Source organism: Aethalodelphis obliquidens, unplaced genomic scaffold (genome assembly GCF_003676395.1).
Source record: "Aethalodelphis obliquidens isolate GAN/ISIS:26980383/991018 unplaced genomic scaffold, ASM367639v1 scaffold75, whole genome shotgun sequence".
Classification (NCBI taxonomy): Eukaryota; Metazoa; Chordata; class Mammalia; order Artiodactyla; family Delphinidae; genus Aethalodelphis; species Aethalodelphis obliquidens.
In genome coordinates, this window is record NW_020838019.1 from 6,862,982 (window position 1) to 6,879,349 (window position 16,368).

The following is a 16,368-nucleotide window of genomic DNA, read 5'->3' on the forward strand; positions in this document are numbered from 1 at the left end:
GTGGTGAGGGGACTCAGATTTTGGAGGGAGGTTTATTTTGATACAGGGTTTCACTTTTCCATTGTTGCCGAGTGCTGGGGTCTGTTTGGTCTTATTTTACTGTTGTTCCATTGGCTGGATTATTCAGTCAGCTCTTTTCCAGGATATCCCAGAATAAAATAAAGCAAAGTATATTTTACAGATGTATTTTCCTTTTATGCAGTGACATCTCATTATAGCAGGAAGCTTACACTTTACCTACCTAGGAGGGACAACAGGGCCTGGCGGTGCCAGTGCTGAAGTAAGAAGTACATATACCACCTCCAGGGGCCAGCTGCAACTTAGCTTCAGTGTGTGAATGTGGGCCCAGTGTTTGCAGATACTCTGATTTTTCGAAGGAAGTTGAAAATGTGGATTTTTATTTGAAAGCTCTTTATTTTAAAGAGCAGTCTACTAATTGAAATTTCAAACCATATGGTCCAAATATACCATATTTAATTCCTCAGACTGGAAGCAAATGAGGGTCTGCCCTTTGTGGTCTCTGTTATTTAGAGAGATTATATAATTGATGTCACCAGAGAAGGAGATGTGAGGATTCCTTTTCAAGGAAGTTGACCAGCCCAGAGAAAAACATGTAGGTTGACATTTGGGGATATCTAAAGAAAAGACCAGGTTTCTGTCATATAACTCTACAACAGCGTCCACCAGTTGACAAACTCATTTTCTGCACACAGTGCTTTCAATCCCATTTGGTTTGCCTCACTTGAAATTATGAATGGATAGGCAAGGATCACGAAACACCACTGTGTGTGGAATGCCTCCAAAGAGAATGACAACACAAAGCAAACAACAGAAGGAAGGGAACCCGGAGAAATAGGACAGTGTGGAGAACAGAATACAAAACTTCAAAACAAATGATGATTAATATTTTTAAAGAGATGAGGAAAGATGCTACGTATATGAAACAGGAATAGGATATTAACAAAAAGGAGCATTCATATTGTTAAGTTTTGTTAGTTGTGATAGTGTATTGTGATTATATTTTTAAAAAAAGGTTGTCCTTATGTATTAGAGATACATACCGAAGAATTACAATTGAATTATGATGCCTGAGGTTTGCTTTGAGGTAATTCAGAAGGAAAGGTAGGGTGAAGGAATAGAGAAGTTAAGATTAGCAAAATGTTGATAATTGTTGGAGCTGTGTAATAAGTACATGAGGGCTTATTATGTAATTCTATTTTTGTGTGCTTGAAATTTTCCATTGTAAAATGTTAAAAAGTGGGGGGAGAGCCTTTAGAGACCCAATTAAAAATATGATAGCAAAAGTTGAAATTTCAATAGGATTAGAAAATAAAGTAGAACAATGCAATGGAAGATTAGAGAGGAAAGATACAAAATTAGGGTCAGTCCAAGTGGTCCAATATCTGATTATATGGGTTGTAGAGTAAGAACCAAAAATATCAGAAGGGAAGAAATTATCAAAGAAATAATACAAGGTAGTTTTCTTGATCTATAAGATGTGAATTTTGAAATAAAAAAAGCCCACTGAGTATCCAGCCCAAGAGCTGAAAAATGACCCTAGCAAGGCCCTTCTTCATGAAGTTACAGGTACCCAGAGAAGAAGAGAAGCCCCTAAGAGCTGACATGCAGCTCTTACTTATGCCCTCAGCTGGGCTGGGTACTTAAACTCCAGAACTCCCTGTGCCAACTGCTTTCAGACAGTAAACCATCTTTTGCTTGGTCAGGGCTGTGTGCTGGCTACCTGATGATTGGGATTCAGAGAAAGGACATGCTGTCTAATTTCTGTTCATAGACTTCTAACCAGGTTTCCTGTTTTCAGCTCCACTTCCGAAATGCACCTGCCATCAGAGGTACCTGGTTGCTGTAATTCCTGAGCCTTTCTGGAGATGGTGGAATGAATCAGCTCCACCCTTATTCATCTTCCCCTTTTCTTCCTCAACCCCTGCCCTGCCAGTAGGCTTCAACTTTTCCTGTTCTATTACATTAGTTTAACACTCCCCTTTCATCTTCCAAAATGTGGGGCTGACATCTTTTATCTGCTTATCTTTTCTCTCATTCGCTTTGTCCTTGAAGATTTGTGTTGTTGTTTTGTTTTTGTTTTTTGGCTTATTTTGTTTTGATTTCTTTACAGGCATTTTCGTGACATTTTGGGAGGGACTAAGAGCATGTTTTGTATCTGCCATGTTTAACCGGAAGTTAATTTGTTGTGTTAATCATTCATCTGGGTATCAGAGTTTCTTTTCCTAAGGTTTATTTGAAAATCAAATTAAGAAAACAAAATGTAATAAGTAGAAAATAGTTTCTTCCTTGACTACCGTTGCTCAGATTGGCTTGGGTCTACCTACCGTGGCCCTCGAAGACTCCCGCTCAATTTAGCAATGAATTTCATTCTGTTTTGGGTCTCGCTCTATGCATTGTCACCTAACTAGGTTTTGTAGCCTGTGAACATACAATGATGTTGCAGTCTGCTTATGTATTCCCTATGGCTCCTGATGAATTTGAATTCAGTACTTGCTGGTCAAAATATATACTCAATTTTTTTTTTATTACTTTGCTTCTGTATGTGTTTTATGTGATTCTGTTGCAGTGTCCTCTCAACCTATTGCTTGGAGGTCAATAGGAAGGAATAAGCATAGTGAGTAGACTTTGGGAGTAATATCATTCAGTTAAAAATATCATTGGCTTACAGCTTCAAAAGTATTTCACTGAAATTGCAAATTTTCAGTTGTATTTAGAAAGAGGAGAACTGGAGACCTGACCAGTCATTATACTGAAAAAGGGGAAATCTGGGACTTGAGTTCTGATTTTAGACTTCTATTTCACAGTGCGTTTGCTTAGTGACTGTTACCTGTAACCAGGTACTTGCGTTCATCTTAGCTCATGCCTCTCAGCCTCGGATAGCTTCAGTTGTTGAGAGTATGCCCCTCTAGTATAAGTAACAATTCTGTCATTTTCTCTAAAGTCACCTTTTTTATTAAGGAAACTCTTTAATAGTTCCACATATTCTGTAGTTATGCATTTCTGTGAGTGCTTACCAACCCCAGCACAGTGTTTAATAAATTACTGAACTTTGAAGAACCTTTGAGAAGCAAGGGCTTTAGGTGGCTGAGCAGCAGACATGCAAAAACTCTATCCTCCAGAGTATCTAACGGACAGAAATAGAGGCTTGATTAGACAATATAAGCATTGAGTGAATCATGGTAATACCATGAAATATTTACACCCAGAGAGCATGCTAGGGTGGGAAAGAGAGTGGGTGGGTTTTTGTCATTTGGGGTTGAACCTGATGCCAAACAACTCACCACTCTATGATCTTAAAAGCAAAACAGAAAGAAAAAAAAGAGAGAGAGAAAGGAAGAAAGGAAAAAGAAAATGAAGGGAAAGAAGAGTTGTTGATTTGGTGATATTTTGTGGTTTGCAGTAGCTTTTCACCAGAGCAAGTCTCCTTTTGTAGACAGTAACCTTACAAAAAGCCAAGTTTTAATCAGTCCTTAAAAGAGACTAAAAAGTCATGGTTTCTTTTTTAAAAGAAAATTTATTGAAGTATAGTTGATTTACAATGTTGTGTTAATTTCTGCTGTATAGCAAAGTGATTCAGTTATATATTTATATATTCTTCAAGTATATATATATTCATGACCATTTAAAGTCATGGTTTCTTGTCATCACAAGTTTAAGGTTTTAATTTAATCAATATCTCATTATTAAACTTGCCTTAAAAGCCCTCATTTTATTATCTGTAAAAATAGAGACTTGAATAGCAAAGAACCAAATAGCCTAATACGTTATTTTCAAACAACATATGTGATCTATCTATTTTTAATACAATGCTATTTTAAATAGGCCTGTGTTGTATTTATTTAACAATGATCCACAGAGAAAGTTAATATAATGGCAGCAGTATATGGATTACTTAGTAAAGGTTTGGGAGGTATTTATCTGAGCTGATATATTTAGAGAATTTCGAATAAGTTCCAGTATAGAAAAGGGCTAAAGTGAACATGCCAGGCCAATTTGTTTTGCCACTCTGCCAGTACTTTGCATGTAAATTTTTCTTATAGTGATAAACCTTTTTAGATTTTGTGGTATTATGTAGTATTATTGAAAATATTTATTGTTGATGATGAATAAATGTTGACAAGAAATAATTTGATTTATTAAATTTAATTTTACGCATGGTATATGTAAAAAAAAAACCCGCAGATTGTATCTGGGAGCTATTTTAATGTAGTGTTTTTGCTTTTGCTTTTTAGCAGTATTAAAATCGAATCATGTATTAATAAGGAAGCTCAGATTGACCACAGACACAGACATTGGCCTTTCAAGGGGATCATCTGACTTTGGTATCTGTCATGAGCTCTCTGGATGTTTGAGATGAGTTATGCTAAACAAAATTATTTGTCCCTGTGATCACATTGTCCTAAACTGACAAATTTCTGTCACTTGTAAAGTCAAAGTAATAATGTTGGAAGGGAAATTTGTTGAAACTTTCCTTTACAATTGTAATTTTTTTTTTTTTTTTTTTTGCGGTACGCGGGCCTCTCACTGCTGTGGCCTCTCCCGCTGCGGAGCACAGGCTCCGGACGCGCAGGCTCAGCGGCCATGGCTCACGGGCCCAGCCGCTCTGCGGCATGTGGGATCTTCCCGGACCGGGGCACGAACCCGTGTCCCCTGCATCGGCAGGCGGACTCTCAACCACTGCGCCACCGGGGAAGCCTACAATTGTAATATTTTGTCAATAGATTATAAGTAAGGGAACTTTTAAAGGCGTTTTCTATTTATAATGCGGGATTCCATTGCATACAAAGAAGTTTATGGTCTAAGGATCCATTATCAGTGAAATGTGGTATGGACCTATTTGTGCAAGGATGTATTAATCCCCAAATTGAAACAGTAGAAGTAAGATAATATTGGTATGCTTATTATTTTTGTTGCTAAAATGATGACTTGGCAAGAATTGGGATGGTAGGGTTTGAATGATGTGGATTTAAATCCTGCCTCTGCCACTTATTTGTCTTCTGGCAAATCATGGGCCTGACTCAGTTTTCTCATCTCTGAAAGTGGGGTAATGATAATTTACGTCCCAGTGAAAAAGCTTCTAAGCGTTCAACACAATACTTGGTATGTGAGATATACTCCATAAACATTAGCTTCTTTTCCTTTCTTCTTCAGTTAGACCCAAAAGGTTTTGTCTAGGAAGTGAGGAAGTGAGACGTTTAGAAGTTCTTGATTGGTGGAGGGAGAACTACGTGAGATTGGTGAGAAGTGTGTGTGTGTGTGTGTGTGTGTGTGTGTGTTTTGTGTTGTGATGGACAGATAGGGAAAGGAAGGATTGAATTCACTGATCTGTAGAGGCAAATGTGATATTGGCAATTTGAGACTTCTTCTGAACTTCCACTGTCATATTTGCTGCTCAAAATTGGTCTAGAGAGCATATGCACAGTTGAGAATTGATTTCTTTATGCGTCTTCTTGAACATCTCACTCTTTTCACGTGCAAAATGTTAGAAATGTATGATATTTCTATAGGGCACGTATAGGGCACGTCAAAGGTTTACCTGTTCTTAAATTCTATCTCTGACCATATGTGCTCAGTGCTATACTGTACTCTGGGAATTCAGTGGTGACAAACAGACCAAAGTCCCTCCTCTGATGGAGGTTAACATTCTATTAGAGGAAGAAAGGCACTAAACAATATTTAAGATGATAGTGAATAAGGCCATGTTTACTAGATAAACAGTATGGTACAGTGACTGAGGGAAGGGACCTGCTGTGGAGAGAGTGGTCTGAGGTTGGCTTTTGATGTGAGATCTGAAGGATAAGGAGGGTGTTCATTCCAGCCACAGGGGCACGGCACATAGGAGGAACTCAGATGCTCAGTGGCCAGACGTTAAGGAGAAAGAGATAAAAGAGGGAAGGAATGAGGCCAGATCACTTTAGGGCCTCTAGGCCGTGGTAAAGATTTGGGTTTAATGAGAAACCTGATGGGAGCCCACTGGAGGGTTTGAAGAGGAAGGTTGTGTGCGCGCGCGCGTGTGTATGTGTATGTGTATGTATGTGTGTGGTGTGGTGGGATCTGATCTGCATTTTGTCAAGATCACTCTGGCTGCTGTGTGGGGAATAGTGGAGGGCCAGGGTAGAATTAGGAAGAGAAATCAGGGGGAGAGCTAAGCTGATAGCTTGGCCCAGGTGGTGATTATGGAGGTGGAGAGAAGGGGGAAGGATTTAGAATATATTTCAGAGGCAAAGCTGACAGGGTTTGAAAGGGTTTTGAAAGAAAAGAGGAATCAGGGATAAATTTCACGTTTTGAGCTTGATGGATTGCATTGTGACCATTTACTGAGATCAGAAGCCTGAGGAAGAAGCAGCCGTGGGTGTGAAATCAGGTGTTCTCCTTTGGACGTTCACATATCTGGGGCCGTCATTTAGGCTGTGGCGCAGGGAGAATCTGGAGGTCGGGGCTGGAGAGAGAAATTCTGAGTCATCAGCGTAGAGCCGATGGGTTTAAGCCTGGGAACTCCTCTCCTCGTGAATCCTTGTTTTTCCTTAGGTTGTAAGGAATCTTTAGGACCCAGCTTTCCTGAGTTAGTGTTACCCCCTCACCTTTCCTGTCTCTGGGTTTCAGTACCAGACTGTCTCCAAGCCCCACAAAAGCGTTCCTCCCAGGCAAAAACAGAAGATGACACACACCATGAACCAGATTTTCCATGACAGACTTACAAGGAACAAGATCATCTCATTGTTCCTTCTGCTACTTAAAATAAAGGTAATATTGATTTTAGAGTAGCAATTCAGGTCCTAAGGCGTGATATTGATTAGGCGTCTGATGAGAATTTGCAGGGTAGCCTTCCCCAGACCTACAGCTACAGGGCATCTCCGCACTGGGTCAGGCCTCTGTGCTGACCTCCACTGTTACAAGCGGTGTTTTTCTTAGGAATTCTTGGCCCTGTTTAGTCTAGGCACTGTCCAGAAGCATTTATTTTACCTGATGGATGGCTCAATCCAGCCTGTCTCTTACCTTAATCTGACCTCAAAGATGGGAACTCTTTTGTTCTTAGTAAAAATGAAGACTAATTTTGACACTGTTTAGAATTACTTTCTTCTCAGTAGCAGTAGAGTTCATGTTGAATTTTTTGCTGTGAAACTCCTTATTAAAATGCTGTATTCTCACTTTCCTTTTTTTTTTTCCTGCTACTTTGTAATAAGGCTCACTTTATGGATATTTTTTTTTAAACAGGAAAAGGTGCCTCTTTTAAAGATGCCATTATTAAACCCATGAGACTCCTCAATTTTAATGTTGCATCAAAGAAAATAGTTTCTTTGTGGTTATTGTGATGTGGTGCCATTCAACATACTCCATTTACAGGTTAGGTTTTATAATATTTACAAGTCAGGTTCTGAGGATATTTTGAACAATTTAGTAACAATTAAGGGATAAATTGTTTAGTGGCCTAAAGGATATAAAGAATCCCTAGAAATCATCCAAAAATAACAGTTTCATATTAAAGTCTTGACTTTCTACTGTAATAAGACATGTATCAATATTTTCCTCCTGTGTCTGGAAATTCTTGCCGGATTGTTCATGGGGTTGATTTGAGGTTCAAAAGTGTTAACACAGGCTAAGGCACTTAGTATAGTGCCTGACACGTAGTAAGTGCGCACTGATGTTAGCTGTTATTAGCTGCTATGATGAGATGTTAGCTGCTTTTTCTGTCAGCCCCAATAGCTGGCACAGCCCTAGGCACACAGTACAGTATTTAGGTAGATGTTCAGTGACTGATTAATGTCTCTGACATTTGGGATTTCCTTCCACACTTGCAGTGTCAGAGCCAATTTCACGTCTTTTCTAAAATGATCTAAGTACCTGACATCCTTGGGTCCTTCACTTGGTTACTCAAAAAGCAGCTGCATGAATTTTGGCCATTTCCATGTCTGCCTGTCTTCTCTGTTAGCTGCCAGGTAGAGCTCTGGTTTCAAATTCTTTGCAGTTAGAAGAGATAATAAATATTAACATTTCTAGTGCAGTACTGGGCACAGGAATAGGTAAATGTCACTTGACTCAGCATCATGGCTGCTGGTCAATTCTGCCTTTAGGGAGACAGTTCTGGGAAGTGGGGTTGTGGCTTCCTATGAGGTAGAAGTTAGATAGTTATGTCTTATCCTAGTTGTTGGTACCAAGGGGATCTTATACTTCTTTTAAATTCTCTGGTTGTTGCACAAAGGGGCAAATCTGTGCAGCAGAACGTTGGTGGAATGGACAGGCAGCTTCGTAAGTGGATTAATGGCCTCTGTTTGGCTCATGAGTACAGAGTCATATTGCGGGTGGTTCATGAGTCATGTGAAACACACATTTAATCTAGACTTGTGGCCTGTTGGTGAGGCTGCTGCTTTTTTATGATCTCAAATGGCTTGTCCATGTCAAAACTTGCCTCATTTCTCTGTTTACTTTGAATCAGGAAAATGTTCATGACCACATTTGGAATTCCTCGTCAAGTGTGTCTTCGGTCACATCACCCCTGGCTACCACCAGCACGTGACTGTTTATTTTGGATGTCCTTTTCTGATGTTCAGCTAATTTAACCCACAATGAAGTTAATCCTTGCTTCTTTGGAAGAGTACAGATTTACTTATTAGCTGCTTCCAGAGATACTTGTATTTTCATGCCAGTATATAATTCCACTGACTTTTGGATCCATCTACTCACATATGCAGTGGATGGCTTTTTAAAGTCAGGATTTAGACAGAGCAAATCATAACTGTCCTGAGTTATCTGAAGTCCTCTTGAAGGTTAAAAATGAACATGTATGGGACAAACATGGAGGAGTAGTATTGAATATTCTGTTGGCCCATTTATCTTGCCTTCTTGTGCAAGAGAGAGAAGAAAATCAAGCTACTTTGGAATTCAAGTTTTTACATCTTTCTCCATGTTTATAGCATTCTGACTAAAAGCATAGATGCCGCTTCCATATACTACTTGGCCTTGAGTCCTGGCTCTGCTACTTACTAGTTGTGTAACCTTGGGCAGATTACTTAATTTCTTTTGACCTGTATCATTATCTGTCAAGTAAGGATAATTATAGTAAGTACAAGGAGGGTTGTTATGAAGGTCAGATGAGTTAATTTACATAAAGCATTTAGAACCAAACGAAATACATGGTAACTGCTATACAGTGTTAGCTATTATTTTTATTAGGAATTAGTAATTGCACAAATAAAAAAGATGAAGGTGTAAATCATTAAACAGGGTCATTTATCTACGGGATGTTTAGGCATTGTGTCTAGCCTTGCGGATTTATATTAGTTAAGGTAGGTTACCGCTGTAACAAAAATCATATCAAAATACTGTATAATGGCTTGGACATAATAAAAATGTATTTCTTGCTGAGGTATTTCTATTGCTGATGTAACAGTAATGAGTAGGGAAATGGCTTGGTGGGATGGCTTCCTGCATGCGTTCATTTAAATGATGCAGGCTGGAGGAGGTTCTGCCATCTTCAGTACATGGCTTGTAAGGTCACCTGAGGTTATCTCCCTTCTAGCCACTCAGAAGGGGAAGAGAACATGCAGAAAAGTGCTTAGGAGTTTTGTGTGGGCCAAACCCGGAAATGGCACTCATCACTTCTTTCACATTCTGTTGGCCAGAACTTAGCAGCTACCAGTCTCGGCCCCAGAGTTTTTCAGGGGTCTGTAAAAATGTACAAGACTTGAAAAACATGCGTTGACTCCAAATTACAAACATAAAATTGCAGAATTGAAATGAATATGTGTTTCATTCAGTGTTTATTAAAGGTAGCCTCTGTCAGCTCCATAAGTTGTTACATTTAGTATTCATCAAATGTTATTAAATTTGAGATTAATTTGTAAGTTGGATTTTCTGATTTCTCAGGAATTCCCAAGTATGCCCGATGATTGTTGAGATTATAGTCAATCATAAATGAGCTTCTCAAAGCCCAATGAATTCAAATGGAAAATGTTAAAAACCCCCTCATATTTTTCTATTGCAAAGAAACTTTAATGTGACATATGGGTACAACTTAATATGTTTATTTGGCTGTTGAGATGGGGCCTTCAAAAGTATTAGTGATCATGGCTTAGATGATCTTAAAACAGTCCTGTTGTTGAGTCTTAGTGTATGGCGACACATTTTAGTTGCTTTGAAAAGGTATGTGATGGGGTTGACTAAACACATTTTGCATTTTGAACTCATGTTTTCCCCTTAGGCTCTTCTCTCCACCCTCTTCATTTCTAATAAAATATTTGTTGCTGTGATATCTAAGAACATAAATTATACTGCATTTAATAACCCAGGTTCTTGGTCTTGGAGATGACAGAGAGGAAAAGTGCCTTCTCTTTTTGCCAGTCATGTTTGAAGGCTAGGGTTGGATTGGTCTTCCTTTTGAGTCATCCCTGGCCTCTCGGACCATGGTTTCCTCTTCCTAAATTTTCCTGTTCTTCCAAAGTGAGGCACTTCTGAATGGGCATTTGGGAGATGTAGGTTTTTTTGTTTTTATTTTGCGGTACGCGGGCCTCTCACCGCTGTGGCCTCTCCCGTTGTGGAGCACAGCCTCCGGATGCGCAGGCTCAGCGGCCATGGCTCACCGGCCCAGCCGCTCCGCGGCATGTGGGATCTTCCCGGACTGGGGCACGAACCCGTGTCCCCTGCATCGGCAGGCGGACTCTCAACCACTGCGCCACCAGTGAAGCCCAGGGTTTTTTTTTTAATACTTTTTTTTCTTTTGGCTGTGCCACGTGGCTTACAGGGTCTTAGCTGCCCAGCCAGGGATCGAACCTGGGCCCCTGGCAGTGAGAGTGCTGAGTCCTAACCATTGGACTGCCAGGGAATTGGGAAATGTAGTTTCAAAAACCACTTCTTATGATGGATCCTGTCATGGGTTATTTCACTGCAGTAGCTTTCGGTTCTTGTTTTTTTGCTCAGTCCTGCCAATTGGAATTTGATTTGTTGATTACAAAAACAAAATGTGCAGAATAGCTCAGAAGAGACTTTGATGTAGGTTAGAGCTATGGTATAGACTTTCTTGAAAGGCATAGGCAAAATAAGAAATAGGGCTGTTGCTTCTGATCAGGCATTGCAGGGACCCCTGTGAGTGGAGCAGGGGGGAACTTCCCTCCAGGAAGGGAGTGGGAAGTGAACTCATATTTCTTGTTCCTCCTACAGTCATCTCCACTTCAGTGGACGGCAATTTCATACTTCCAGTTGCTCAGGCCAAAAATCTCAGAGACATCCTTGACTCTCATTTTTATATCCCATGTCTTAACTGTTAGCAAATTGTCTCCTGTGTCTTCAAAGTGTATTTAGAATCCAGCCACTCCTCACAACCCCTGCCTCTGCCATTCTTCTCCAGGCCACTCGCATCTCTCTCCTGGATCCTTGCCATGGCTTCCTAAGTTGTCTCCCTGCATCTTGCCTTGCCTCTCTCTGTATGCAGCAACCAAAGCAAGTATTTAAAAAAAAAATTCACATCATATCATTCCTCTGCTCAAACCTTTTTATGGCTTCTCATAATGGTATAATCCAGCAGCTCCACTCCTAGTTACCCAAGATAAACGGAAATGTATGTCCGTACAAAACTCACAGGTGCAAGTTCATAGCAGCATCACTCATAATGCCAAAAATGCCAATATGCCAAAAAGTGGAAACAACCCAAATGTCCATCAGTGATAAATGGATAATCAAAATGTGGTATATCCATACAGTGGAATATTTAGCAGTCAAAAGATGAAGTACTGACACATACTACAAATGGGTGAATTTTGAAAACATTATGCTAAGTGAAAGAAGCCAGTGACAAAAAAGCCACATATTATATGATTTCATATCCAGAATAAGCAAATCCATAGAGACAGAAAGTAGATTAGTGGTTGCCAGGGGCTGGAGAGAGAGGAATGAGGAGCGTCTGCTAATGGTACAGGGTTTCTTTTTGGTGTAATGAAAATATTCTGAAATTAAGCTGTGGTGATGATCGCATAACTCTGTGCATATACATTCTGAATTATAAACTCTAAAAGGGCAAATTATATGGTATGTGAATTACATCTCAATGAAACTGCTATTAAAAAAAAAAAGAAAAACAACCACAAACCCTTCTGGCTTTCTGTATGATGTGTCCCCCTTCCATCCTGTTGTTAGACAAGGCAACTGCCTCCTGCCTCAGGGCCTTTGTACTTGCGGTTCTCAGAACTTTCTTCCCTCAGATATTTGCATGGCTGGTTACCTCACTTCCTTTTGGTCTCTATTTAAGCTTTACATTCTCAGGAGGCTTCCCCTGATTACCCTAAAATAGCACTGTCCATCTCATTGCCTGATGGCCTTCTTTATGCCTTTACCCTGTCTTATTTTTCTTGATGTCCTTATCATCATCTGATATAGTATATATTTCCTTGTTTGTTTTTTTGTCTACCTTCCTCTATTAGAATGTGAACTCCAGGAGACAGTGACTTTGCTTTTGTTCATTACTGTATCTGCAGCAATGTAGTTCAGATCTCTTTTCACCATTAGCATGAGAAAGAAATGGATTTCTGTGGCAGTGTTTTGGGAATACACTATATTTGTACGGAGTATTCAGTATATCTAGCTGGTACAATGTTAGAAGTCAACAGCCTGGAAACAGTCTCTATGGGAAAGGTAATTTGGGGTCAGAGGGTGGAATGGAGCTCCACAAAGGTATTGTCAGATAACTCTTTCTATAGATTGGTAAGTTTTCCTACCTTCTTAAAAAATTATTTGCATTATGCTAATATATTACATAGAGTATGCTAATATATTACGTAGAGTGTGCTAATTTTTGTATCTGCCTTATGGGTTCAAGGCCTTTGGTTTTATTTGGTCTTAATTTCCTACCCCTCTGCTGTCTTTTCCAGAGGTGGAGGAAAAAAGAAAAGAAAAGAATATATGTGTGTTTTAAAAAGCAAGTATTTCGTTTGAGAGGCCTTCAAAATTCCATATCTTCTATTCCTGTTTCCTTTTCGTACTTCCAAGCTTAGGTTATAGGTATCGCCAGTTGCCCGAACTCTGCAACTTAAAAGGCACAAGTCACTAGATGGCACTGAAGCATTGTTTCTTCACATAGCAGAGTCCTGGAACCCTTGTGTTATTGCTTCAGCTGACTGGCTTTCTAGGTGTCAGGGAAATTGTTTTATTGGTAGAGGGCATAGTGTAATATATTCATCTCCACCCCTACGCAGCTGTTTAATACCCTGAAACATGGCCCTCTTGTGGCCATGGCCTGTTAACTGTGCTTATTTGGTGTAATAATTAGCAGAATTTCTCACTAACAGGGGTACTTACCAACACCTCACATCTTCCCTGTACGTGATGGATTGTACATTCTGCGGGAAAAGTTGGGAAGGTCAAAGCTTAACCTCTTTCTAACAGGGCTACTTTCTGCACATTTGCTCAGAATCGGTTTATATTAACTTGCTTTTGAGCTTCTTCATACCGGAGGTGTGAGTAAGGTAAACATATTTGAGCTTTTATGTAATAGCCCAGTGACGGTTTGTAAACACAACACTGTTAATTTTCCATCTCTTAGAATGATAGGAAAATAAATGACTAGCTGCCTGAATGGTTGGATGACACTTGCTACCCAGACTGTGTGTGTTGGAAGTGTGTCATAGGAACAGTGGGTCTGCCACAGACACCACATTTTAGGTTAAAATTGGAGAAGAAAATTACACATGGGATTTTAATTTTTTCCATGGTTGTAAGTTAGGCCCCATTGAATTCTCTGCGGTTTTATAAGCCCTCTTAGGCTCCTAATATTTCCACACCAACAATTTTAACATTTACTTTAGGACATGGTTAGAGTTAACTGACAGAAGACCAAACAAGAGAAAATAGGTTGAAAGCAGGAAATACTTTAGTTGGACCAATAACTTACCACCTCTCTGACCTTAGGCAGATTGTTTACCTTCTCTGTGCTTTGGTTCTCTCATTTTTAAAAATTAAGATGATGATACCCACCCTTTTGGTATCCTCTGCCAGGTAAAATGAAGTGAAAACTCCTCAAAATGCCTTTACTCATATTCGAAGCTCCAGATAAATGTAAGATGTTGATATAATTCCTTAAGAAAGCTAAGAGGATTTTTCTTTGTTGATTCCCAAGATGAGTTGTGGAAATCTTAGAGACTGGATTAACATAGTCTGGGGTCTCTGACTGCTGCATCTGTGCAGGTAATACCTAGTTTCTATGCTCTGTCTGGCTTTGTTCCCAAGTTTTACTTACATTTTAAAAACTATGTATCAAATACTTTCACTTAGTTGTTCTGCCCTTATTTAAACCCACTTAATGTGTCTGCATCTAGTTGCAGGAAGCAGAAATCATGTAAGATAGGGAAATAGATTCTTACAAAGTCATTGAGAGGACCGGAGAAATGGAAGGCTGAACCTCTGGAGGTGGCCTTCTGAAACAGACTGGCCTACCAGGTGGACTGCTAATCTGTCACACTCAAGAAGGCCAGGGATCAGGAAGCCATTGGATAACCTCAAAGCTATTGGCCAGATCCTGGAATACTGTTGCAGAAACCTTCAATGTTTCCACGACTGTGTAGCCTACAGAAAGAGTCAAAACAGGAAGAAGATGGCCTCCATTTTATTTCTGCCTTCTATATCTCATACGGAGCCTTGTAACTGGTAGAGCCGTATCCTCATCCAGAACCCCTGGCTGCAAAGGGGAAATGTAGTTTTTAGCTTTCCATCCTCTGCAGCATAGGAAGGCACCGTGATAGGACATTGGAAGGCTGCTGCGTACCAGTCCATCATACCATACCCCTCTCCCTGGGCATGTTTAAAATCTCATATCTTTACCTCCAAATCAGTATTTCATTTATAGCCTAGCACAGCAAGAAGTTTAGTAGGCCTTCAGCAGATGTGTTGTTAGTGACCTTGACCTCTTTATTTCTGTGTATGGTCCCACCTTCTTTTATACTCTTGGCACCAGATTAGGTTCCAGATTTACCTACCTCGATGTAGCTCTTGGTGCTTTTTCATTTCCATCGCCATCTCCTTGTTCAAGCCCAGCTCATGTCTGTCTGTGCTTTTTAGTCTCCTTATCTGGCGCCCCAACCTCTTGTCTTGGTTTCTTTTAACTAGACCATATTATTAATAGATTAACGTTTAAAAAACAAAACAGCAAATAAAATAGCACACTTCCATTGTGTTCCTGTCCTTCTCAAAAGCCTTTTTGTGGCTCCTCATTACATGTAGGATAGACCAGCTGGCCTGACTTTCAGGACCTTCCATAATCTGGGTACAATCTATCATTCTAATGTCATCTTCCATTTTCCCCCTGTTGAAATGGAATTTTAGCCAAAAGGTCCAATTGCTGATGTCTGAGAATCCTGTCCTTTACTAATTTTTCAGCTTTGCCACGCTTAGTACCTGTATTTAATTTTCTACTTTCTTCTTCCCATTTGTTCATGCACTTGGTCATGTTGGTGCGTATTTTTTTTATTTTTTATTTTGTCCTTTATTCACACTTACATAGCACAGTTTACTTGGGCTTTTTTTTTTAATTTTTTTTTTTTTTTTTACTGGTATTGTTAGTTTTCTTTTTGTGACCATATATATCCTCTTTTTTTTTTTTCCCATGTAGACAGTATAAATATTTGTTATGGATTGATTGACTTGTTGATTCTTAATGGTTTAGACATTTACTTGTCTGGGAAAAGGGGGATGGTGAAGGGTTAGTGCGGGGGCTGAAGCAGTGCTCTAGCTGTGTGATTTTGTGCTTTTGATTTCCTGTGAAAGGACAAATTAACTATTTGCTTTGAGCAAGCTAATGCCGTGTTTTGTGGATTTAATGTTTGAAAAGGGCCCTTGGCTGGAAAGCCCTGGAGCTCTTTCTCCCTGTTTGCCAGGCTGGATGAGCTCCATGTCTATACCACTGCATGGCAGTTTGCTTAACAGGGGGTTGTGAAATAGCAATGGAATTTATCTGTGGTTTCTTGCCAGAGAGTAGGAGGAGGAAAGGATTTGGAGTAAATCAGACATGCAAATTAGCAAGGCCCATGGGTCTTAAGTAAATTGCACAATAGAGTCCAAAGAAATTCAGTTTGTCTTCTTTCTGCTTTTTGTTTGTGCAGGGTGTGTGTGTGAAAAAGGCAGCTATTATATATTTGTTCTAAGCCAAAAATTCTTAACTTACTGGCTTCAGGAGCCTTTTAGACTTATATAGTCGGCCCTCAGTATCTGTGGGGGATTGGTTCCAGGGCCCCCTCCAGGTACCAAAATCCAAGGATGCTCAAGTCTTTATATAAAATGGCATAGGTTTTGTATATAACCTACAAATTTTGCTTTTTGGAACTTTCTGGAAATTTTCCCCCCTGATCGTTTTTGATCTGTGGTTGAATC

At 39.7% G+C, this 16,368-nt stretch overlaps 1 protein-coding gene across 6 annotated transcripts in view; it reads left to right on the forward strand.

Moving 5' to 3' along the window:
* Nucleotides 1-16,368, forward strand: part of FTO (FTO alpha-ketoglutarate dependent dioxygenase) — a 373,774-nt gene that overhangs the window by 47,164 nt on the left and 310,242 nt on the right. The window contains exon 1 of one of the 6 annotated variants that reach the window (XM_027092191.1): nt 8,568-8,665. The exons of the other annotated variants lie outside the window; for them this stretch is intronic. Within the exon in view, the coding sequence (XP_026947992.1) occupies nt 8,660-8,665 (6 nt within the window). The 5' untranslated portion in view covers nt 8,568-8,659. Of the gene's footprint in view, nt 1-8,567; nt 8,666-16,368 lie in introns of those variants that run through there. 6 annotated transcript variants of the gene reach the window in all.